A 26,214-nucleotide genomic window follows, 5' to 3' on the forward strand; every position below is an offset into this window, starting at 1 on the left:
AAATATCATCATGACCTACTCAAACTCTGATTTCAAAATTAGCAGTTTGGAAAGACTAACCTTAATTTAACAAATAAACTCTTTTAACACAAGAGTTAAAAGTGTAAAGCTCCATGGGAATAGAAGCTATAATGCAAATGCAGAAACATATTTATAAATCTGTAGGCATCCGATAATCATTTATTTATAAGGCACACTCCTACGTGTCGACAATACACAAGCCAGACAATACATGAATCAATTTGTAAGATATAGTGTGAAAGGAACAATGAAATTTGCCTTTCCATTGACACTTAAAATCATCTATTTGTGCATTCTGAGTACTATTTATAAAAGAATTTTCTTAACATTCTTTAAGTCTTTTTCAATGTTTTTTAAATAGGAGGAAAGTCCCAGAAATGCCATAAATTTAAAATTAAAATACTGCTAAAAATTTAAGAAGCACTTGCAAAAACTGAAAATACACACGCACAAGAACAAATCCACCACCCCGCCCCCTTCCCCCCCCCCCCCCACTAATAGTAGGACAGTTAGTAGTCCTTTCTTACAAGTATTTTACAAAATAAATACTTTCTGCTTGGTGATTTTGAGACAAATCAATATACTATAAAGTACTCTTTGTAGCTCTGAAGTCTTCATTTTGTGCCTTAACAAAAGCTGACAAACATTCATAATGAAGTCTTTTTATAGTTACATAGCTTTCATGTCTCTTCTAAAGATATAGTAAACCTCTAGGTACTCAGTAAAACTGACCAATTAATTGACTACCATAAAAACCGGAGAAGCTATTCTAAAATATTTACATCAAAGACCAGCGAAGTCAAAATAAATTACTCGTCTACCCAGTATGCTCTTACTTTATTTACTAAGTTCAAATTTTTCTTCAAATTTTGAAGAAATATAGGTTCTTTCAAAGGAAACTATAAAAGATATACCACACCAGGTAAATTCTCAATACTGCCATTCAAATTTATCCAAAATAAGAAATGATACATCTTCAGAAATTACTGTGAGGGAACATCAAAACAGAGTTTAGGGGAGAGCAGAAAGCTTTAGGGTCAAACAGAACTCAGTTTAAATTCTTGTTTCATCTCTCACTAACTTCATGATATTGGGAAAGTTAATATAACCTCTTTGAGAATTAATTTCCATTATCAAAGGGAAACACAAGGCAAACTACAGGCTGTTTTGAGCACTGAATTAGAAAACATGTAATAATAGACTGCTTAGCACAGTATCTAGACCATAATAAATACTCAATAAGTGACTGTAATTACTGAGGAATGTTTAGTAACCCATATTCAGTGTAATTTAATATCCAAATTCCAACTGATGCTATATAAATCATCAGAATGAAAGATATAAAAATTCAAGAACAGATTTTTCTTTAATGCACTTAATCTGATTATTCTTTACATTAGTGTTTTTCAAACTGCAGGTGATGATCCATCAATGTGATTGAAATCACCTGCCGTGGTTGGCAAACTGCGGCTCTTTGGCCCCTTGAGTGTGGCTCTTCCTAAGCCTTAGGAGTACCCTAATTAAGTTAATAACAATGTACCTACCTATATAGTTTAAGTTTAAAAAATTTGGCTCTCAAAAGAAATTTCAATCGTTGTACTGTTGATATTTGGCTCTGTTGACTAATGAGTTTGCCGACCACTGAACTAGTGGGTCTCAACCAGCATTTCTAAATAAAATAGAATAAAACATATGAGAATGCATAGCACAGAGAAGTCAAACATTGATTAATGCATTTTAAAAAATTAAACACATTTGTAATGTATCTGTATACTGGATAGCAAAGTAAAATGCATCTCTTACTGTGCAAAAAAAAAAAAAGGTTAAAAACCAGTGCTTTACATTATAATAAGAATAAAAATAATTAGCTGGTACCGAGTGCTTAGTTTCTACTAGACACTGTGCTAAGCACATCCATATACTATTTCATGTCATCCTCCCCAAAATCCTCTAAGGTAGGTCCTATAACTTCCCCGATTTCACTAATGAGGAAACTGAGACTTGAGAGATGAAGTCACTTGCCCAGGATGCAGAGCTAGTAACTGGTAAATCCAGGCTTCCAATTTAGTCACCTGACTCCAGAACTTGTACATTTAATCACTTCATAAGTATTAGGTTGTAAAATGTGACTTTTCCATATATAAAAGTTATTCAAATGCTAGACTTCTCCATGACGCCTAACTCAAGAGTGATTTTCTGCAGGTGCAGTGTATCTGGGAGAAGGCAGTGTGATTCGGAGGTGAGAGCGCTAGGCGTGAGGTCCAGCTTCCGTCCCGGCATTGTTGCTTCAGTGGCGAGGAGTTGGCAAGTCATTTAATCTTGCTGTGTCTGGATTTCCTCACCTACAAAACGGGAATGATAATATCTGCCCTGCTCCCCACAGGCCATTGTGAGAAAGTATATGTACATATAACAAGTGTAATGTTCCTTTGTGCTACTCGGTTATATGAGATGATCATTAATACCACCCAAGGGGCCCCATTCATCAAGACACACATCAAATATGATAAAAAAAAAAAAGGAAGGTCAATCCTTTTATAAACTGTATGTGGAAATACTCCACCCAGTTCCTGGCACAAAGAAGGCCTTCAGTAAATGTTCATTAAACTAAAAGAAGTGAGCCAATTTGATTTGTATGCGTGTGTTATCCATCTGTATTTTATTTTTCATTAATTTGTCCTTTCTACAACAATTTACCGAATATCTACTATATACCAGGTTAGAAATGTGGGCTGGAAAAAAGAGAAAAAAAAAGACTAAAAGACCATGCTTTGCGCCCTGGAGAATCTTATATTAATTTCAATTAACTTTTCTAAAATTGTGTAAGAGAAAATTATGAACTACAGCTTCCTCATCTAGTAACAATAATAATTTAGGCTTATTATAGTGCTTTGTGATTTAGAAAGAACTACAAGAATACCTCAGAGATGCTATAGGTTTGGTTCCAGACCACCGCCTCTTTTTGCAGATAGAGGCCTTGCTTTCAATTTGTAAAAAAAACAAACAAAAAAACAAAAACAAGCAACACCTGGGAAGTGCAATAAAGCCATGCTCCATAAAATGAGGTGTACCTGAGTATAGTAGCTTTTGTTTCTCACACCAAGTGCCTAAATATGTTAAATCTGTATTATCTTCCTGACTCCAAATCCAGTGCCAAGTCCTACTAAGTCTTTTTTTTTTTTAAATATATTTTATTGATTTCTTACAGAGAGGAAGGGAGAGAGAGAGAGTTAGAAACATCGATCAGCTGCCTCCTGCACACCCCCCACTGGGGATATGCGCAACCCAGGTACATGCCCTTGACCGGAATCGAACCTGGGACCTCTCAGTCCGCAGGCCGACGCTCCATCCACTGAGCCAAACCGGCTTCGGCAAAGTCCTACTAAGTCTTTAGAGTGAAAGTTTCTCCATGTCAGAGGTGACCGTAAAAATAAGGTTTTGGAGACAATACATTGTAAATACTGGGAAGGGGTGGAAGTACAATGACTGTTTTCCCTTCACACTTCTGAGTTAAAGCAATCTATCACCAACCTTATCACCTACAGCAGATGCATTTTTTCAAAATGTTTCTTGAAAAACCCTGCCTTTGAATTTTTTTTCTTACAGGCAATTTTCTGTTGAATATCTGGAACTAGGGTTCAGTTTTCTCATAGAATAAAGGAGGTAGCAGCGAAGGTGTCCTTCCTTTGTTGACTTGAAAAATTACTCAAAATTGTTCCTATTCAGATTCCTGAGCCACACACAATGCTAAATAATTGTTAGCCTTTACATATATAACTTAACAACTACTATAGGTGATTTTTACAGGGAAACAATGATTTAATGACAACTTAATGAATTGAAAATTTGCTACAGGAAATTAAGAATCTTTTACTAAAACTGCCTTATCCTTTGTATTCTAACTACTCCCTCTCTATCACCACCACCCCTCCCAACATTCCCCCTTCTCTCTCTCTCTCTCTCTCTCTCTCTCTCTCTCTCTCTCTCTCTCTCTCTCTCTCTCTCTCACACACACACACACACACACACACACACACTCCCTTACCTACACCAGATCAGTTTCTGGGCTATTATTTATAAAACCATATTTAAATTTCACAACACATAGTCATAGTTACTAGGTTTTGTCGCCCCTCCCCGCATCCACGGAATCAATGTGTCTTTACATATATTCTCTCCTAAAAGCCATAATCCAGATAATGATCTCGATGTGTCTACGCTGAGAATACCTGATACCAAATGTGAAGTCAGCCCTCCTGTTTACTGATAGCCACGAGTGAAAGCCGTACCCCACCCACCGCCCCCGTAGGGTTAGGGGGTGCAATCTCGCCACTACAGACCTCTCTGCAAGAAAGGGCGTGATCGCGCCAGGAAACCCACCGCCAGAGCCTCTGGGAGAAGAGAAGGAATCACATTTTACACCCGGCAGCGTGAACTCTCCCGGCTCCAGCCTTTGGTAAACAGGGAAAACCTTTGTCTCGCCTCAGCCATCCAAGCGGGGGGCCCATCGGAACTGGGGCAACAAGAGTTTGTGCGGATGACTTGGCAGCGGTAGACAAAGCATCGCCGCTCGAGCGGGGAGAGAGCTGACCCTGGTCCTCGACCGGGTCCCGACGGCGAGGTCCAGCTCTGACGCCGCCGCGGCGACCCGGGCCGGGGCCGGAGCCGGGGACCCGGGACAGGAACCCGGCGCGGGGAGGAAGGGGGGAGCCAGAAGGTCCCACGCTCTCGGCAAGTTCTCGGGGCGCTGCCCGTCCGCAGGTTCCCCGAGTGGAAACCAAAGAGGCGCACCCCGCGCGCCGGGTCCTCGGGGAGTGTCGGCGCCGCACACGCCCGGACACCGCCCCGAAGACCACGGCCGGCCCCGCCGAGCCCACGCAAGGTCAAGGTCGGGAGTCCCGGGCGCCTCTGGGGCCCTCCCCGGGGGCCGCGAAGGGAGCGGAGAAGCCCGCCCGCTGCCCCCATTGTCTCTCCGGCCGCGGGCGGAGAGGGAGCTCACCTGAGGTCCTCGCCGGGCGCCGAGGCTGGCAGAGCGGCCGCACAGCGACGAGCGGTCCCGCGCGGGCGGCGGGCGCTACTGCCCAGCCCGCGGCACCAGCAGCCTCCGCAGCAGCCTCAGCAGCGCACCCGCCTCTCAGGCGGCCGCGGCCTCCATTGCTCTCCCCGCCGCCGCCGCCGCGCGGCACTGCGCGCCCGGCCCCGCGCGCGTGGTCACATGCTCCGCCGGCGCCTCGGGCGCTCGGACCCGCGCCGCGGCCCCGCCCGGCCTCGCCCCAGGACCGCTGGGCGCCCCCGCGAGGCACCCGTCGTCCCGAGTTCCCTCCTGCGCCCTCGCGGAGAGGTGCGCACCGGCCGGCTCCTCTCCCAGGGGGAGCCCAGACACTGCGCGCTTGGCCACAGGGAGGGGCGTGGGCTTGATCACTGCCAGGGGGCGCCCCGAGGCGCGCCTGCACGCGTGGGGTCTGTGGTTACTGAGAGGGTTCACTGGGAGGCTCACGCGGGGCAAGAACCCGAGACCGTCAGTCACCAGCCCACAGGGTGCAGATCTGGCCCTGGGTACCTGGACGAGCCAGACACAACGGGAGCGACCTGGACCCCAGAGGGAGCTTCGCTCCGCAGAGCCCCGACAATGGGATATGGCACTGCGACTCCTGGAAGTGGACCAAAGAGCCAAGCTCAACATCTCTTTGTTGAGTCCTGTACATCAGAACAGAGACATTACATTCGGCATTATTGTCCCAGCCATAAAGAAATTAAATGATTAACTTGGATGTTTTAAAGAAAAAGAATATGTGTGTGTGTGTGTGTGTGTGTGTGTGTGTGTGTGTGTGTGTGTGTATATATATATATATATATATATATATATATATATATATAGAGAGAGAGAGAGAGAGAGAGAGAGAGAGAGAGAGAGAGAGAGAGGAGACTTTTCCCCATACTTTTTACTATGACTGCCTCAATGTGTTACCAAACTCAAGGGGTCTTGGGCTTGGGGTACTCTATTCGAGAACCAGATGTAGTTGTCCTTCGGTAGTTTATATGTTTGCCGCAAGTAATGGAAACAGGGCAGTCACATCCAAAGCTGTCTCTGGGAGGCTTAGCTACTGCTTACACGGTACTTGGTTAATTATATGTTGATTTCTTCTTTGCAGTTGGCTATGCTTATCGGGTTGGGTTCTTGGGTTCAGGTCAAGCTTATCCTGTTACAGTTGCTTTGTACAACATTTTAACGTGTAGCAAGAATCACATTTAGGCCCGGCAGGCATGGTTTAGTGGTCCAGCGTTGACCCATGAACCAACAGGTCATGGGGAGGGCGTGGGATTGATCACTGCTCTCCCTACCTAGTTCCATCTCTGGTCAGGGCACATGCCCGGTTTCCAGGTTCCATCCCCAGTACGAGGAGTGCAGGAGGCAGCCAATTGATGTTTCTCATGGATGTTTCTCTCCCTATCCTTCTCCCTTCTTCTCTCTAAAGATCAATAAAAATATATTCTTTAAAAAATAAAGGCTTAAAAAAATTGCATTTAGGAAGAACTCCCCGGCCTAGACCTATCTAATAAATGGGAACTCTTGGAAATCAGTATCTGATGATCTTCCCCTTCATTATTAATGCAAAGATGCTAAAAATAATTTATCATTATTAAACAGGAAATTTAAAACAAAGCAAAAAGAATCTCAATGACAAAGATACAAAAGATGAAAGGTAACCCACAAGGTACTCAATCTTGAGCCAGATGTCTCAATGACAAAAACAGAGTAATTTTAATGCAGATGCATGCCTTGGAGCAACTTTGATAGGCAAAGATCTAGTGCATGTCACCTTATCCAACTGTGTTCTAGACCAGCGGTTCTCAACCTGTGGGTCGCGACCCCGTTGGGGGTCGAATGACCCTTTCACAGGGGTCGCCTAAGACCATCGGAAAACACATATGTAATTACATATTCTTTTGTGATTAATCACTACGCTTTAATTATGTTCAATTTGTAACAATGAAAATACATCTTGCAAATCAGATATTTACATAACGATTCATAACAGTAGCAAAATCACAGTTAAGAAGTAGCAACGAAATTAATTTTATGGTTGGGGGTCACCACATGAGGAACTGTATTAAAGGGTCGCGGCATTAGGAAGGTTGAGAACCACTGTTCTAGATAAACATTTAAATTAATACCAGCATAAAATATGGTTATTTTGTGACTATAAATATCAGTCAGTTGTTCAGTGCTTACATACCCTAAAATATGACTGCTTTATTCCAAATAAGAATAATGAAGAATTGTATAAAGAGTTGAGCAAGTCTCTTTTGAGTTAATACAGTCACTAGAAGTTACCCAGAGCCGAAAATCAAATCCCCGTAGAACATATCACTGGAGTCTTTTTCTTGATATATTACAGTCTTGCCAACTACATGAAAATATACTCTATAAAAATTTAAATTTTGGCCCTGGCCAGGTAGCTCAGTTGGTTAGAGCATCGTCCCAATACACCAAGATTGTCGGTTTGATCTTATTCAGGGCACATACAAGAAGCAACCTATGAATGCATAAATAAGTGGAACAAACACACACCCCCTCACCGCCCACTTCCTCTCTCACTTTGTCTCAAAATAATCAATAAATGTAAAAAGTTTAAAATTTCAAATGTACATAAATCAAGTGTGGATCTCCTCTCCTTTAATTTTGCAGGGCAAGGTATCATCCCAAATGACACAACCTTAAAATATTGAGAGTTCTAGAGAACTTATGCTCATACTAGAGCTTTCTAGCTAATCTTTGTGTCTCATGGGCCTCAGAAATCAGAACACCACTTTAGACAGGTACTGTTCCCCCTCACTTTTCAAACACATCGGTTCATTTTTACTACATGTGGGGCTATAATAAATGTGGCACATCAAACCAGGTCTCAATCTACATTTCCACCTGTGAAATAACTGCCTTTCAGTTAAGACAGATTTCCAGAGGCCGTATCATATACCAAAGAAAAATGCAGAACATTAGGGATTTAAAAAATATGTATCCATTGCCCCAGCTGGTGTGGCTCGGTGCTCTGGTTGGGTGTCATCCTGTGCACTGAAAGGCTGCCAGTTCATTTCCCCATAGGGAGCTCCATGCAGGAGGCAGACGATTGATGCTCTGCTCTCACATCGGTATTTCTCTCCCTCTTCCCTCATCTCTTTAAAAATCAATAAAAATATTTTTAAAATATATGTATTTAACCATTTAATTGTTTTGGAGGTTTACAGAAAGTGGGAAATTATATAGTTAAACCAGTCATTCTCAATTATGGGTAATTTTGTCCTCTAAAAGATGTTTGGCAATGTGGAGACATTTTTTGGTTGTTACAATTGGTTGGCAGGTGCTACTGGCATCTAGTGGGTAAAGGCCAGAGATACTGCTAAACATTGCACAGCACTGCTGTAACAATTGACCACAGATTGGGTAGCTTATAAATAATAAATTTCTCACAGTCCTGGAGGCTGGAAGTCTGAGATGATGGTGCCAGCATGGTTAGGTTCAAGTGAGAGCCCTCTGGGGGTTGCAGACTGACTTCTCATTGTATCCTCACAGGGCAGAGAGGGCAGAGAGCTTTCTGCAAGGCCTATTACAAGAACACTAAGTGGAAAGAAATACTGTGAAAACGGTAATATTGGAAAGAAAGTACACTTGATGGGGTTGTTGATGCCTTGACAAGAGTGGTTTGAGTAAGTAAGAGGAATAAAGCATGACTGGAGTAGTGCAAGAAGGAATAGTGGGTGTACAGGGAGGGGGATGAAATGAGTGTAGATAACTGTTTTCAAGAAATTTTTGTCATAAAAGGAGCAAAAATAAAATGGTAGGGGTCTGGGAGGGTTTTAAATGTGAGATTAAAAATGAGAAGTGTGTATGCAAGTGGGAACAAGCCAAAGGAACAAAATTGACTCATGAGGATAAATGTAATAGTGGGAAAGGTAGAGATGGTTCATGTTATAATGTTTTCAATTATAGGCTGAGTCCCTTTGCTGGGTCATGAAATCAATTTGGTGTGTCAGTTTCTCAATTAGTATTTTAAATCCTTGCCACACATTAGAAATTTGCAAGAGAAAAATGTGTACACAAACACAAAAGCCTCTTTAAATATTTTATAGATCAATTTCAAACAGAAACTGTAACTTCTTACATTTTGAACTAGTTGAAAATAAAAGGGAGTTAAAAAAAAAAAGAAAGCATCTGGCACCTAAATTCAGGGGATTCCCTATATCTCACCAGGATAAAGTTTGGTTTGAATAAACTTTTCTTAATTTTAGAATAACGAATACTGCTAAAATTCTTGAAAAAACTATTTGTAAGAAAGAGAAAATAGACTGAAATATTTATTAGAAAATCTATGCCAAGCTCCATAATTTAAAATTATTTAAAACAAATTAAAAACATCTATAAAAGGTCAGAACATTCAGTATTTTAAGCTAAAACTAACTTTAGAAAATTGTATCATGGTTATAAAAACAATTATAGCAAGCTACACATTTTTAATTACAGAAAACAGTAAAAATATAATAAATCTAACAAAATATGTCTTGCAGTTGCTTTGGGGGGAAAGGTGGGAACAAATATTTTTATTTTATTTACATTTATTTATTAAAAGATTTTCCATTTGACATTGCAAATAATCCCATTTCTCTTGTCTTTTAATGTAATACCTGAACTCACACAAAGGAGATGGAATACGTAAAATTACAAAGATAATGGTAAAGTAAGGCATATCACACCCAAATTACACACTGAATTATTGCAAAGGGCATCTCACACATAAGGGATATTAGTTTTAGAAAAAGAGCAATGCCCACCTCCAGGTACACACAAATGCACACACACAAACTCCACGTTATTAAAGGAGGAAACAAAAAGGATCATAGTAATTAGCCTTTCACTTTCCTATGTTAGTTTTTAAGCTCTTTTTCATTCATAATGAAAATCTACTAGAGAATAGGATTTTCTTCAAATGTGTATGGTTCAAACACGATTAGTTTTTGTATTCAATACTCTATTTTGTGCGACTGTTCTTTTATTAATATGTGCATATATTTATATTCTTTAAAATTAAAATTTTGAAAATTGTAAAACGCTGTTTTCTACTTATAATGCCATAGTTCAGTGTTTATATACTATTCTGGAAGACTGACTAAATGACAACATACAGGTTGAGAAACAAAATCTGATATTATCGAATGTATGTATACTGGAATTTTAGCAAAATGTTTTACTATATTTACCCCATATACTATTTTATTATATTCTGAACTTTTATACTGATATAGTGAGGAATTTTATTTACTGGAAAAGAATCCTAAATTTCTGTTCTGTGGTTTGACAAAAATTTTAAATACCATTTTAGTTTGATTTTGATAAATTAGTATCATGTGAAGAGACCATGTGATAGTGAAAATAAAGTATATAATATATAAGTGTATCTTTCCCATCACAGTTGTTCTAATTGACAATAAATTATAAATGGTAATCATTATTTTAGCAAGACTCTGCTATTATAAGAATAGACCTGAATATATTTACCTCAATGATAGACAGCAAATTGGTAATTAATTTTACATTTAGAAGAAAAAAGTTAAGTGTAACATCTGAGTTGATAATCCTTTGTGAATGTGTTAAAGATACAGGTTATCAGCACAGGCATGAAAACTAAAAACACTTTAAAAATAAGTACTGTAAGAATATTTATATACAAATATGGCTCATTAAGAAAAAGATTAAAACATAATGTGATTAATACATTATATTAATTCACAGTATAAACACACATTGAGTAATTTAAGCCAGGAATAAAAATACAAATATATCAGTTAGCACTATTAATACATATTTTTTCTGTCATATGCATGAAAATATACACATAGATATAGCTCTTTTAAAACATTTTTTACATAAATATTCACTGATTTAAATAAAAGTTGAAAGAGGTAGAATTGGTGTCAATTTTCATGATTTTCAGGAACAAGTACTTCAAATATATTATTACTGTTCTGTCTGTAACAAGTCCATACAGCCAACTCATTGAAAGTCAACATTCTGAAAAAGAGGGGAAGGGAAAGGTGGGTTAAAATAAAAATGTTAAATCAAGCTCAAAACATCATGAAAAACTTAGATTCAGTAATGTTTTAATTGAAATTATATTCTCTAATACAACCCTTGCCTATTTAGTGGTTAAGTAGTACTGTTTTCTACTTCAAAAAGATTCCCTTCAAATTACCAAAATACAGCAAAATACATGAAGACTAAAAGAATGACACATAGTGAAGAGACTGGAATAATATAGCATGTTAACTGAGAAAAATCACTCAAAACATAAGATATGTCTAGGTTTAATAAAATACAAGTGTATACAAGTACTGAAAATTATGTTGTCTGAGTTTCAAAATGTTATGGATAGTCAAATATTTTTCAAAATATTTTCATGTTATGTGTTACTTAATCATCCTCCCAATTAAAACACACACATTAAAATATGAAAAATCCCATAATGGAAACACTGAGAAAGTAATTACATTTTTCTATACTTTGGAAGACATACTTAAGAAGATATTATCAGACATGCTTTCTAATTTGATGTAAAATAACATTTTTGATGAGAAAAAAATTGGAAACAAGCTATATGTCCCATAAGAAAAGAATGATAAATAGATCCCAGGATATCCATGTGATAAACCATTAGATCACTATTTTAAAATGGCATTTTTGAAAATATTTTTATTTTTTATTTATTTTTAAAAATATAGTTTTATTGATTTTTTACAGAGAGGAAGGGAGAGGTATAGAGAGTTAGAAACATCTATGAGAGAGAAACATCGATCAGCTGCCTCCTGCACACCCACTACTGGGGATGTGCCTGCAACCAAGGTATATGTCCTTGACTAGAATCGAACCTGGGACCCTTTAGTCCCCAGGCCGATGCTCTATCCACTGAGTCAAACCGGTTAGGGCTGAAAATATTTTTAATGATAACAATAAATCCTCATAACAATATTATAATGGGGGGGAAACCACAAACAATAAAACAAAACAAAAACAGGATAAAAACTACGTTGAATATGATCTCTATTAGAATTACATGTATGTCTATGCATGTGTATGTTAATTACAAATTAAATACAAGATGGAAGTATACCAAAATGCTAATTTCTATTTTCTCTGGATTGTAGGATTAAAAGTGATTTTGATTTTACATCCATGTTAGTAGCAGCGCTTTCATAATAGCAACCCAAGTGTTCACCAACTCATGAATGGATAAAAAAATGTAGTAGAAACATACAATGGCATATTATTTAGCCTTAAAAAGCAAGAAAGTTCTGAGACAAACTCCAACATGGAGGAACCCTGAAAACATTATGCTAAGTGAAATAAGCCATTCACAAAAAGGACAAACGCTGTATGATTCCATTTATCTTGCGGTACACAGAATAGTCAAATTCATAGAGATAAACTGTAATGGTGATTCTCAGGGGGTAGGGGGCTGAGAGAATGAGGAGTAAGTATTTAATGGGCACAAAGTTTCAGTTGGAGAAGATAAAAAAGTTCTGAAGTTGGATGGTAGAACTAATTTGTTCACAACAATGTGAATGTACTAACTGTCAGAGAAATGTATACCCCAAAATGGTTAAAATGATAAATTTAATGTTATATATGTTTTCCATAAAAATTTTTTAAATGATTTTTATTTTCTGTATATTTTTGTATTTTATGTCTTTTTCAGTGAGCATGTATTACATACAATAAAAAAAAAGTAAAAATAAATTGGGTATATATTTTATCTATTAGAGTCACTGTAAAATATGGGTTGATATGACCATATCTTACTTATTTTTGAGTGCTTATGGGCAAAGCCCTTAAAATTAATTTTGGTGATAATATTTAGAAAATATGGGTGGGAATGGGTTACCAATGAACAACGTCATTAGTTTATTTGGGACTTTGCTAATGGTTGAAGTTTTCTAATCTTATACCTACTATTATGGCTATCATAAAAGCATGGAAAATAATAAGCACTGAAAAGGACTTGAAAAATTAGAACCCTGGTGGAAATGTAAAATGGTACAGCTGCGTAGAAAAAGTCTGGCAAGTACTCAAGAAGTTAACAAAGATTTTCCATATGAGTTAGCAACTCTATTACTAGGTACTCCCAAGAGATTTGAAAACAGGGACTAAAACAGATCCTTGTACACCAATGTTCTTAGCAGTGTTATTCACCATAGCTAAGAGATGAAAACAACCCAGGTGTCCATAAACTGATGAATGGATAAACAAAATGTGGTATGAACATACAAACGAATATTATCCAGGCATAAAAAGGAAGGCAGTTCTGAGATATTCGATGATATGTATTTGATATTCGATAGATATTCGATGACAGCGTTATCTGAAGTGAAATAAGACAGACACAAAAGGGCAAAAGGACAAATACTACATGATTTCACTTAGATGAAAATGTAAGTAGGCAAATTCATAGAGACTGAAGAATTATTGTTTAAAGGATACAGACTTTCTGTTTAGGGTGGAAATAGTAGTGATAGTTGCACAACACTAAGGGGAGAGCCTAATGCTGAGAATTTAATGCACTGGGTTTTCACTTAAAAATAGTTAAGATGGCAAAGTTCATGCCATATATATTTTATCACAATTAAGACCAGGTAGTATATATTTTAGATTTGTGGGCAAAGGGTCTCTGTCACACTACTTAATTCTGCCACTGTAGAAAAGCAGTCTTACACAATATGTAAACAAATGGGTGTGGCTATGCTCCAATAAAGTGTAATTTACAAAACCTAGGCTCTTCAAATATCAGTAACCCTGGAAGCTTCTGTATGTTAAAGCATAGCACATACATTCTGAGTCATTGAGGAAATGCTTACTTATCTCCTATGTACTTCTATTAAAAGAGGCAAAGAAATGCATAATTTTTTAAAAGAACTGACTTTACTATTTCTGTCAATGAGCCTGCATTTTTCACAGTCACCTACCTCTCAAACCTGGGTCTGACATGCTTCTTTCCCATTCATTCCCATTTCCAGTGAGTCAGCAAAGTCATTGACACTTCCTCAGTCCTAGTGCTCTGGAAAACTGCTTTGCCTTATCTACTCAAGCTCAAACATTTGCATGTTCTGTAACCTGACAATTTCATTATTAAGTATACACCCAAAGAAATGCACGCATCTGTTCACCAACATACAGGTACAAGCATGTTCATAACTCTCTGTAATAGCCTGAACTGGAAATTACCAGTGCCTGTCAACAACAGAATGAGTAAATGGACTGTGGTAAGTTCACATAATAGAATACTACATAGCAACAAGAATGAGCATTCAACAAGGACACACAATAGTATGGATGAATCCATACTGGTCTGTTGAAGAAAAGAGGCCAGAAATGTGTATCATTTTTAAAATGTCCAAAAGCAGGCAAAAAAACCCCTATGCTTTTAATAGTCAAAACGGTTACTTTTAGAGCAGGGCTTATGACCAAAAGGGAGCTCAAGTGAGGTAATGCTTTATTTCTTGATCTGAGTGCAGGCTGCATAGTTGTGTGTACTCAGTTTCTGAAAATTCACTAGGCTGCACACTATAAACATAAAACTTTTCTGTACATATAATTTATTTTTTTAAATCGATCATCTTTGCTTTCAATAATATTATACTGATCCTGAACTGATTACACTGTTTCGTTCATAGCTCTTTCTGGTCTCCCTGCCTCTGTTTTCTACCCTTCCCAATAAAGCCCAAATACAATTTTGAGTTAATCTGCCAGGAACAGTTTTTTCTTTTTCTTTTTAATATATTTTTATTGATTTCAGACTGTGACCTCTTAGTTCATAGGTCAATGCTCAACCACTGAGCCACACCAGCCGGGCTAGGAACTGTTCTTTCATCTTAACTCTTCCCTTGTATGCATTCTATACACAGGAAGACCTTCAATGGCTCCCCTTGACTTACAGAATAAATCTCTCATTTAGTCTCACATTAAATAATTCTACGTATCCTACTCTCCACGCCTTTCTCCCTCTTTATTCCTCAACAACCTGTAATTCCAATCAGATTCAGTCTATTGTGCCACATGCATTCCTGTCTGTCTTTGTCCACACTTGTATCATCTAGTACTTGTACCTTGAATTTAGCACTTCATAAAGTGCTAATATTTCTCTGTGATGTCTCATATCGTCATGGACCAGAAATGTTCAATTCAATGAGTTTTTACAATTATACTAGAGGCCCGGTGCACGAAATTCATGACAGGGGGGCAGAGAGGGTATGTCCCTCAGCCCAGCCTCTCCAATCTGCAATCCCTCTCACAATCCAGGACTGCTGGTTCCCAACTACTCGCCTGCCTGCCTGCCTGATTGCCCCTAACTGCTTCTGCCTGCCAGCCTGATCACCCCCTAACCATTCCCCTGCCAGCCTGATTGACGCCTAACTGCTCCCTTGCCGGCCCGAATGCCCCCAATTGCCCTCCCCTGCCAGCCTGGTTGCCCCCAACTGCCCTCCCCTGCAGGCTTGGTCTCCCCAACTGCCCTCCCCTGTTGGCCTGGTCCCCCCCAACTGCCCTCCCCTGTTGGTCTGGTCCCCCCCTACTGCCCTCCCCTGCTGGCCTGGTCCCCCCCAACTGCCCTCCCCTGCTGGCCTGGTCCCCCCCAACTGCCCTCCCCTGCTGGCCTGGTCTCCCCCAACTGCCCTCCCCTACTGGTCTGGTCCCCCCAAACTGCCCTGCCCTATAGGCCTGGTAGCCCCAACTGCCCTCCACCTGTAGTCTTGGTCACCCCCAAGTGTCCTCCCCTGCTGGCCATCTTGTGTCCACATGGGGGCGGCCATCTTGTGTGTTGGCGTGATGGTCAATTTGCATAATGCTCTTTTATTAGATAGGATATACTCTCATAACCACCACCACCACCACAAAATAGAACATTCCATTATTCCCACCAAAGGTGGTCAGAAAGTTCCCCTGATCACTTTTGCAGGCAATCTCCTTGGCTCCCCAGAAAACTACTTCCTGAATTTTCATAATCATAGATTAGTTTTGCTTGTCCATGGTGTTACATACGTACCTTTCTAAAAATTATCAGTTTATATGTTCAGGAGAATGTAAAGGAGATTTCAGAGTAGAACTAAGGGGTGGTGTGGGAAGACCATGCCGACGCATCTCCTGGATTGCTCGTTCTCTGTCAAGTAAGATCAAATAAGAGATAATACCAAAAAGGGCTATACAAATATAAGGTGCTGCTATTGTTGTTAATGAAATAATTACAACTCAATTAATTTCTATTTACTAAATTTAAATCCCATGTCCTTATATGATTTTTAAATAGTAGATAAAAGATTTCAATTAAAGGAATTGTATTATAAGAGATTGTTCAAAGGCCCTCTGAGCACAGATTTCCAAAGTTGGATGATTCTTCCCTCTGCTCCTTCCCTTCCCACCTCTTCTTGCACATAAATCTAGCCCTCTGCCTCTTCCTGCCTCAAAACTCCCAAATGTCATAGAGTAAAGTAATCCATTCTCTATTATGCTTTCCTTCCCTGTGTCTGTCTGCCCCACAAAGTATGGGGACTGCACTACCATCTCCTTGTGATCAATCCAGGCTCTGGCCTAGACTTTTTATGCCTTGAGTTCTTCAGTATCCAGGATTTCTACATACTTGGGTGTTTCACAAATGCTTTTTCACTATTATTCCCCTAAAGAACTTTTTTAGATGTTCTCTCCACACTCCATGAAATTTTAATATACAGGTACATTGTTTACATACTGTAGCCCTTTAGACGGCCATAAATTATGGTAATACCTAGGGGGTTTTGCCACTCCTTCTTCCCCCAAGAACCAATTTTGTCCCATAGTAGGCAGTATTGCCCCTTTAAGAATGCATAATCTAGGTGGATGTTAAGAAGGAAAGACATGGTCATGTGGGTCAAGGTTTCTTTGGAAACTGGGGTAGGGAAAAAGGAGAGAAATTAAGGGGGTCTATAACCTTACTCAATCGAGAGTTTGACTTAGGACCTGTGAATTGAAAGAATTTAAGTTATCATTAAGATATGGAAATAATTATATATATATATATATATATATATATATATATATATATATATATATATATACATACAGTTCAGCATATTAAGAAACTAGGTCTTCTAAATTACGAGATTAAAAATAGCTTTCACAACACTGACACAATCTCAGGCTTCATATCTTACTAAGATAATAAATATTGAATTCCTAGCAAATTCTGTCTATATGTCAAACAGCACATCAATAAACATTTTAATGTCAATGGATAAGAATAAAAGAACTAAAAAATTGACCTAATAAGCAATTTTTCCACTGTTTGAGAATATCATCTCAGAAATGTTGTTATCTATGATATTAATATAGTAGGAAAGACTAATTGAAGACACTTGACAACTGATTTAAAAATCAGATACTGATTTTAACTTTAAAGCAGGTCTTATTCCTGTTTGTAACACTTGAGGATTAAAATTTTTAACATAATGAAGCAAATGAACTGAAATACAAGTGAATATGAAAATTACTAAGCCGTAGAGAGTATATTACAGAGGTTGGGGAGCACAGGCTTTAAAATTAGACCAGACTTGCCTGAATTTCATTACTGACTCTGCTATTTACTCCTGTATGACCCCCGTTTCCTAAAATATAGGCATAATAATAGGTTGTTAGGATTATCAAATATATACATAGTATCTGGTACATATTTGTTAAAGTCCTTATAATCAGCATCATCTCTTATTTAATGACTTGTATTTAGTTTCCAATTGGATCATATTGTTTTGGACTCTTGTGGAATCCTTACTAGCTTGTTTATTCCCTAGCTATATCCTCTGAAATAATGACCTAATTTTGCTATGGAAAACATTCACACAATATCTACTACTTTATTTACTGTAGTGATATTATCTTTCACAACACTTGTTGCCTTTTCAGGAAGAATTACTGAAGAAATTTATTTTGAGCATTAATGCTAAAAAAGTTTGCTATTTGTAAGCCACATTAAATACTTTTTGAAATAGGATAGGACATAAATAAAAACACTATCTAATGCTAAAAGTTTTTCTTACCGTTCATATCTTTCAGTTGATATCTGCCTTTTCATGGCATCATGATCTGTTTGTAATTGTGCCACTTTAGCCCGAAGCATGGTGTTCTCCCGGCTTTGACTAGTTCTTAAAAACAAATTTTAAAATTCAAAGAAATAAATAACAAATGTTCTGTTTTGTAGAGTGTAGTGTCATAGATTATTTTTTGTGATTAATAAATACAAAGGAGATGATACTTAAGAATGAAAAAAAGGGGAAGATTAAGACTTTCAACAATAATTCTCAAAACTTCTGGAGCTTCTATCACAAAGTTTCCTTTTTTATGCATCTTATTTAATAAACACTTAGCATGTGCAAGGCACTGCAGCAGGACTGCAGATACAAATTTGAGTAATGACAGGATTGTAATGTCTAGTTGTAAAGTATCTTCACTGGCTTCCTTGACTCTTTCTTGCCTCAGAAAGAGAAATGTTTCTAATTCTTTTTAAAAGTTACTTATTCCACTTGTATGTACCATCTACTCTGGGTTTCCGCTCTTCTTCCCACAAATATACCTAGCCCTCTCCAGGCTAAAAAGACACCATCATCAACCTCCTCAAAGGTAATCAATACACGAGGGTCAAACTGCCCAGGTTTCTTGAAGTATTTCTCCTAATCCACAGTATGAAAAGCTGCTGACACTCGCATCCTGAAATGCTCTCTCCTTTGCTGACTCCTCTCTTTCTTGCTCAAATTTAGTAATTTTTACAAAGTTCACTCATTCACTTCCATGGGCACCATCTCTGGTGAAGATATACAAATCCACATCTCCAAACATGGTATCTCTTCTGAACTAAGTCCCTAAACTTCCAAAAGCAGCAGCCACATAATTAAAGTATTTTGGTTTTTAAACTGCCCTTCACACTCCCTTCCCCCATCTCCCACTGAAAGTTAAAAACATTTTTTTTGTTCCTCCAATGTTTTTAATCATTTGTTTTATGCTACAAATCTACAATTTACTCATATTAAAATTATTTTTAATAAGCTATTTTCCTTACATAGATTAAGACACTTACAATTTGCTTTCTGAAAGGGTTAACTTCTCTTTAAGTAACTGAATTTCTGTATCCTTCTCTTGGGAAGTTAAATGAGAATGAAATTCTTTATCTCTATTCGTAGCCAACAATGATTCAAGATTTTTAATCGTATGTCTCTCACTTGACAGTTGTGTTTTTAACAGGTCTGATTCTGATTTTACATTTTCTAATTCCATCACAACCTACAGGAAAAACAAAGGAAGATTACTTCGGCACATTTTTTTTTTTTTTAACATTTCAAGAAAAACAATCTTAAATATGTTACATGACTTCTTGGCATATTTTAGACTTACTCAGAAAAATTATCTGCAGAGCTACTAGTATATCCATACACATCAGTTCCTTCATTTTGGGTACCAGTTAAAAAACCTGAACCACTCTTTTAAGTATGAAAAAATCTTATTTTCAAAAGAATCTTTGCTATTTTCAGTAAGGGCTTATTTGGCTATGAGATCTACTCCAACCTTCAAATAGTTTTCTAGTACTACCTTATCAGGAGAGGGTCATTATCATAAACTCCTAAAATATGGCCACCCTATCAGCAAGGAGGCTCTTCTGATCTATTAAATCTGTGTCCTCTGACTACATGATTAAGCCAGTATTTGAGCTTCTCAGTACCAGTAAACAAAGATACTAAATGAGTGAAAATTGAAAACACCAATGTTTGAAAACACACATTTAAAGTAATGCTTCAGTTTGGGAATGGGAAGTTCCAGCTAACTAGACTTTTAAAGATTTAAATGCCTTGAGATTTTTAAAAAATAGATTTCACAGAGGGAGAAATAGAAATATCAATGATGAGGGAATCATGGATCAGCTGCCTCCTGCACATCCCCTACTGGGGACCAAGCCTGCAACCCGGGCATGTGCCCTGACGGGGAATTGAACCCTGACCTCCTGATTCATAGGTCAACACTCAACCACTGAGCCACGCTGGCCGGGCTGCATTGAGATTTTTATCAGGAAAAATATTCTACTTAGGAAGCAGTGAAGTGCTCACCACTCCATTAAGTCTTATCTTTAAACAAATAAAGAATGTATTGGGATATGCTCCTATTCTATAATGAGAAGACTAATATCTCCTAAACACCCATCTACTCTAAAACAGACAGCTCCTAATTCCATCACCACGTTTGCCAGAGAAATCCTGGCAGAGAATCTAGTAGTCAAAGTTAGTTCTCAAAATCCTGCAATCAAAAGTAAATACTCTGAAGGGGAACAAATATATTAGGTAGTGAATGATAAATTAAAACAACTAGAGTAGGGGTCAGTAAAACAATGTATTACAACAATCTTATAAGTTCTTACCCTCTCATATTCAAGGTTTTTAGCATTCAATTGTTGGGTCATAATATCTTTGCCTGAGTCAAGCTTAATACAGAGTTCTCTAAGAGATGACAAATCATTGAATACTGTTGCTTTCTCATCTTCTTGATGTCTCAGCTCTTCTTCTAATCTAGATATGGCTTTTGTCATTGATGAGATCTGAGATTCATAGGCATGATGTGCATTTATATGCTGAAAATAAAAAAGAAACAGGTAAAAAGTTAGAGTAACCCAATAATTTTTAAGGCTTGAATTTGTGCTACAACCTCACTTCATGAAAATGTAAGTGCCAATATTTGCATATTTTCAGATACTCTCAAGAAGTTGCCTGCTATATTTAAAGATGGCCTATTTAATGCTTAACACATGAATTGCATATAATTATTAATCATAAATAAGTACTTCATGTATATATTTAGAAGATTAAAAAAATGAAAATTATTGTTCTAGGGTGTTGTGAATATGAGAGTTCTTTGAACTACAGTAAATTTTCCTCTATAAATTGTTTGTTATAATAATGCCTTTTCAAGAAAAGTAACACATATACAGGGTGAGGCAAAGTTTGCAGTTGTTCATATGGAAAATAATACAATAATTAATAAATAACAGTACAAGAATGAACTCTGTGTTTCGTGTACTCACAACTGTAAACCTACTTTTGCCACAACCTGTACTTATCACTCAATTGTCTTTAAATTCTGAATTTCAAAATGGAGTTTGCTTTAAAATCAAATACCTGAAGTCATATTTAAATTTAATTTAATAATACATTACTTTATAAGACAATATTAACTGAAATAATGAGCAGTTTGAAATACTGATAAGATACTTGTCTTAGAAAAATCCACAATTTAAATTCCTCACAATTTAGATTATGAGTAATAAATACAAAGTGACTTAAACTCTACAATTTAGAAACAAGTCCCCACTTGAAAATTAATTCAAACAGGCTCTTCTGAAATGAGTCAACATGAAAAATAGAATGCTGTGTGTAAAGATTTAATAAATGTCAACAGTTTCAGAAAAGTAAACATTTGGATTTTCCAAATATTAATGAATTAATAAAATCAGTTTCCCCCAAACAAATGAAATATTAATATATAAATCAATTACACATCTATACTAATAAAAGGGTAATATGCTAATTAGACTGGATGTCTTCCAAACATCCTTCCTGACAAAGCCAGGGGCGTGGCCGACCTACAGCCAGTGGCCCCTCGCCCAGGCCAGCCCCGCCCCCTGCAGGGACCCCCACCCCAATCGGGGGCATGGCCGACCTACAAACCACCCCAGGCCCCTTGCCCAGGATGGCCCCGCCCCCAGCAGGGACCGCCACCCCAATCGGGCGCATGGCCAGCCTGCAAACCACCCCAGGCCCCTTGCCCAGGCTGGCCCCGCCCCCAGCAGGGACCCCCACCCCGATCGGGGGCGTGGCTGGCCTGCAAACCACCCCAGGCCCCTTGCCCAGGCCAGCCCCACCCCCAACAGGAACCCCCACCCTGATCAGGGTGTAGCCTGCATACAAACAGCCGGTGGCCCCTTGCCCAGGCTGCCCCGTCCTAGCGGGACCCCACCCTGATCTGGGGCACCCTTCAGGGCAGGAGAACCAGCCCCCACCTGTGCACCTGGCCTCTATCCTATATAATAAAAGTGTAATATGCAAATTGACCCTAACAGCAGAATGACCAGAACAACCGCTAGACCAGTCACTATGAGGCGCACTGATCACCTCTTGGTCCCTTTCCCTGGCCAGGAGGCTCCAATCACCTGATGGCCACCCATTGCGAGGGCGGGGCTGGCAAACCAGTGGGAACAGTGGACCTCTCGGTTCCTTCCCCTGGCCATCAGGCTCCGATCACCCGATGGCGAGCGGGAAACCGGGGCAGGTGGCGGGAAACCAGGGCAGGTGGCGGTGGGGGGTGGGGCTGGCTGCAGGCAGCTGGGGAAGATAGCCCTGATCGCAAGCCAGGCCGAGGGACCGGACCCACGCACGAATTTTGTGCGCCGGGCTTCTAGTACCATATAACACGAACAATTATAAAGAACTAAAGAACAGTTTTCCTGAGAACTCTTTTGAAGGTTGAAAAGCATGCTTTTAGTTATTATACTCAATAGAAAGTTTATAGAGGTAGTGTATTAGTTTCCTAAGTCTGCTATAACAAATTACTGCAAATTACTGGGTGTCTTAAAACCATGGAAATTTATTCCCTCACAATTCTGGAGGTTACAAGTCTGAAATTTATATGTGAACAGAGTTGCCTTTTTCTGGAGGTTATGAGAGAGAATTTGTTCTATGCCTCTCTCCCATCTTTTGGTGGCTGCTGGCAATCCTTGGAGTTCCTTGCCTTGTAGACAAATCCCTCCAATCTCAGTCTCTATCTTCACCTGCCTCTCCCTTGTGTCTTCTGTATTCATATTTCTCTTAACTTATAAGGGAGCAATTTTCAACTTTTTTCATCTAATGTCACATATAAAGTAATTACTAAAATTCTGCAGCACACACAAAATATGTTTTTTTGCTGATCTAACAAAAAAATAGGTATAATTTTGATTCATTCACATGGGATGGCTATTGTGTTGGCTGTCATTTTTTTTATTTGACAATCTAAGGGAAAAGTGGTCCGTGCCCCTGACTAAATAGGTACTGCATGTTTTAAAAATTCTTGCAGCACACTGGTTGAAAATCACTGTAATAAGGACACAAGTCATTGGGTTATGACCTGCCTGGTCTAGTATAACCTCATTTTAACCTGATTATAGAACTGCAAAGATACTATTTTCTTAAAAGGTCATATTCGCAGGTACTAGGTATTAGAATCTAAATATATATTTTGGGGGGGCTATAATACTACCCACTATAAATAATTAATACTTTCTCCTAAAAAATGGAGACTACAACGCTATACCAAAAATACCAAAAAACCCTAATAGTCATCTATTCTAAATAAATTTAACTAGGTCTCTATATTTTAACTGAATTCAAGATTTACTTAAGAAAATTTTATTACACTGTCTTTATGATAAGTGCTTATTTAAACCTGCATACAAAAGAATAAATATGGACCCTTATGTTATATCATACACAAAAATCAATTCAAAGTGGAGCAAAGACCTTAACATAAGAGCTAAAACTTACAAACGTTGTTGAAGAACGTAGGGGAAAAGCTTCAGTATATTGGACTCAGCAATTATTTCTTAAATATGATACCAAAAGTTATGTAATAAGAGTATTAGAAATAATTGGACTTCATAAAAATTAAAACTTTTAGGCATCAAAGGATAAAACTGAGTGAAAAGGCAAGCCATGTATGGGAGAAAACTTACAAAACACCTATCTAATAAGGGATTAACATCCAGATTATACAAATAATTCCTACAACTCAATAACAAAAACAACCTGATTGAAAAATGATGCCCTTTAGCCAGTTTGGCTTAGTGGACAGAGTGCTGGCCTGCGGACCAAAAAGTCTCGGGTTCCATTCCCGTCAAGGGCATGTACCTTGGTTGCAGGGTCCTCCCGGCAGGGCCGTGGTCAGAGCAAGTGCAGGAGGCAACCAATCCATGTGTTTCTCTCACATCGACATTTCTCTGTCTCTCCTTCTCTCTTTCACCCTCTCTTAAAATCAATCGGAAAATATCCTCGAGTGAGAATTAAAAGAAAAAAATGGGCAAAGGATTTGAATAGACATTTCTCCAAAGAACATACACAAATGGTCAATAAACATATGAAAAGATGCTCGACATCACTATTCATTAAGAAATTGTGATTCAAATTCAAAATGTGATACCACTTCACACCTATTGGATGGTTATTATTAAAAAAAACCCAGAAAATAACAAGTGTTGGCAAAGATATAGAGAAATTGAAATCCTTACATTGTTGGTGGGAATGTAAAATGCTATAGGCCAGGGGTGGGCAACCCCTGGCACGCGTGCCAAACATGGCACGCCAGTAACTTTTCCTGGCATGCGAAACCCTCTCTTATAATCTTCTATTTACAATTTTTGTGAACATTTGAATGACTTAAATGTTAAATTACAAGGAATTGGCAAGACACTTGATGTTATGTTTGGTTACATAAAGGCTTTTGAAAAGAAACTGGAAGTCTTTAAGAGGGATGTGGATGGTGAGAGATTTAGATACTCCCCAAACCTCAAGAGGCAGATCAAAGACCTCCCAAAAGATGACAGAACTGACTATCAAAGCCTTCAAAAGCTGTTTTTAAGCATCATCGAGTCAACTATTGAGCAGTTCTTCTCAAGATTTGCAAAATTCAGAGAACTGGAAGAGACAGCAAAATTCATGAGGTTTCCAGACAGCATGAAACTGGAGGAACTAAACTTACAAATATTTTCATGGATAGACATGGCTGACTTTGAAATGCAGTTGATTGAATTTCAGAGTAGCTCAATTTGGAAGCAGAAATTTATTGACCTTAGAGTTGACTTGGAAAACATTGAAAAAAAGGTATTAGAGACAGGAGTACCAGAGAGAAGTGTCGAAAACGAACTATTGAGGACTTGGAATGCCATTCCAGAAAACTTTTTCTGTTTAAAAAACTTTGCAAAAGTGTTACTCTCCATGTTTTCATCCATATACGTTGGTGAATCTTTGTTCTCAGTGATGAATTTTGTTAAGTCTCGTAATAGGAGCAGCCTGACGGATGATAGTAGCAGCTCGTGCATATCTCTGAAGGTCACGAAATATAAACCTGATGTAAAATCTCTGTCATCAGTGATGCAGCAGCAAAAGTCCCACTGATAATATCAAACAGAATCATAAAGTTTTCTGTCGGACTATCAGTGTACATGCATACATTAAAAAATAAATGTATTTTTCATCATCATACACTATGTTTTTGTCGCTCGAATGAATTTTATTATTTCTTCAAGGTTCTTCACAAACATACACATACATATAAGAGATATCAAGTAGGCATAACATGTTCTCAAAAAATTAGGGGTGGGTCCTCGCTGGTTTGGCTCAGTGGATAGAGCATCAGCCTGTGGACTGAAGGGCCCTGGGTTCGATTCCAGTCAAGGGCACATGCCCAGGTTTCAGGCTCGATCCCTAGTAGGGGTTGCACAGGAAGCAGCCAATCAATGATTCTCTCTTATCATTGATGTTTCTATCTCTTTCTCCCTCTCCCTTTCTCTCTGAAATCAATAAAAATATATTTTTAAAATAAAATTAGGGTCGGCACGCAGAAGAATTTTGAGTCAGAGATTTTGCTGGTTTTGGCACGCACTCACAAAAAGGTTGCCCACCCCTGCTATAGGCCCTTGTAGAAAACTGCATGGCAGTTCCTCAAGGAGTTAAACATAAAATTACCACATAATTCAGCAATTCCGCTTCTGGGTATATCCTTAAGAACTGAAATCAAGGACTCAGATAGTGTACACCCATGTTCAAAGCAGCATTACTCTCAATGGAAACAACCAAATGTCCACTGACGAATGGATAAACAAAATATGGTTTATACATACAATGAAATATTATTCAGCCTTAAAAAGGAATGAAATTCTGACACATGCTATATAACATGGATAACCTTAAGGTTAAGTTAATCTTAAGGCTGAATAAAATCAGCCAGTCACAAAAAGACAAATACTGTACGATTCTTCTTATAGGAGGTACATAGGGTAGTCACATTCATAGAGAGAGAAAGTAGAATGGTGGTTGCCAGAAGTTGGGGTGTGGAGAATG

General features: G+C 38.4%; 2 protein-coding genes across 12 annotated transcripts in view; both read right to left on the reverse strand.

Moving 5' to 3' along the window:
* Positions 1-5,165, reverse strand: part of CRACD (capping protein inhibiting regulator of actin dynamics) — a 231,202-nt gene extending 226,037 nt beyond the window's left edge. For 3 of the 9 annotated variants that reach the window (XM_059670520.1, XM_059670560.1, XM_059670514.1), the window contains exon 1: positions 5,021-5,164. The gene's annotated coding sequence lies outside the window, so the exon portion shown is untranslated. Of the gene's footprint in view, positions 1-4,361; positions 4,413-5,020 lie in introns of all 9 variants that reach the window. The other 6 variants (XM_059670550.1, XM_059670541.1, XM_059670593.1 and 3 more) reach the window with 4 other exon arrangements.
* A 4,197-nt stretch (positions 5,166-9,362) lies between these two features.
* Positions 9,363-26,214, reverse strand: part of CEP135 (centrosomal protein 135) — an 81,508-nt gene continuing 64,656 nt past the window's right edge. For 2 of the 3 annotated variants that reach the window (XM_059670730.1, XM_059670716.1), the window contains 5 exons: positions 20,490-20,699; positions 19,161-19,363; positions 18,127-18,231; positions 16,107-16,220; positions 9,363-11,086 (listed from right to left, as the gene is read on the reverse strand). In XM_059670730.1, the coding sequence (XP_059526713.1) occupies positions 16,121-16,220; positions 18,127-18,231; positions 19,161-19,363; positions 20,490-20,699 (618 nt within the window). In that variant the 3' untranslated portion in view covers positions 9,363-11,086; positions 16,107-16,120. Of the gene's footprint in view, positions 11,087-16,106; positions 16,221-17,149; positions 17,698-18,126; positions 18,232-19,160; positions 19,364-20,489; positions 20,700-26,214 lie in introns of those variants that run through there. The other variant, XM_059670723.1, reaches the window with a different exon arrangement.

Source organism: Myotis daubentonii, chromosome 1 (genome assembly GCF_963259705.1).
Source record: "Myotis daubentonii chromosome 1, mMyoDau2.1, whole genome shotgun sequence".
In the NCBI taxonomy this organism is placed as follows: Eukaryota; Metazoa; Chordata; class Mammalia; order Chiroptera; family Vespertilionidae; genus Myotis; species Myotis daubentonii.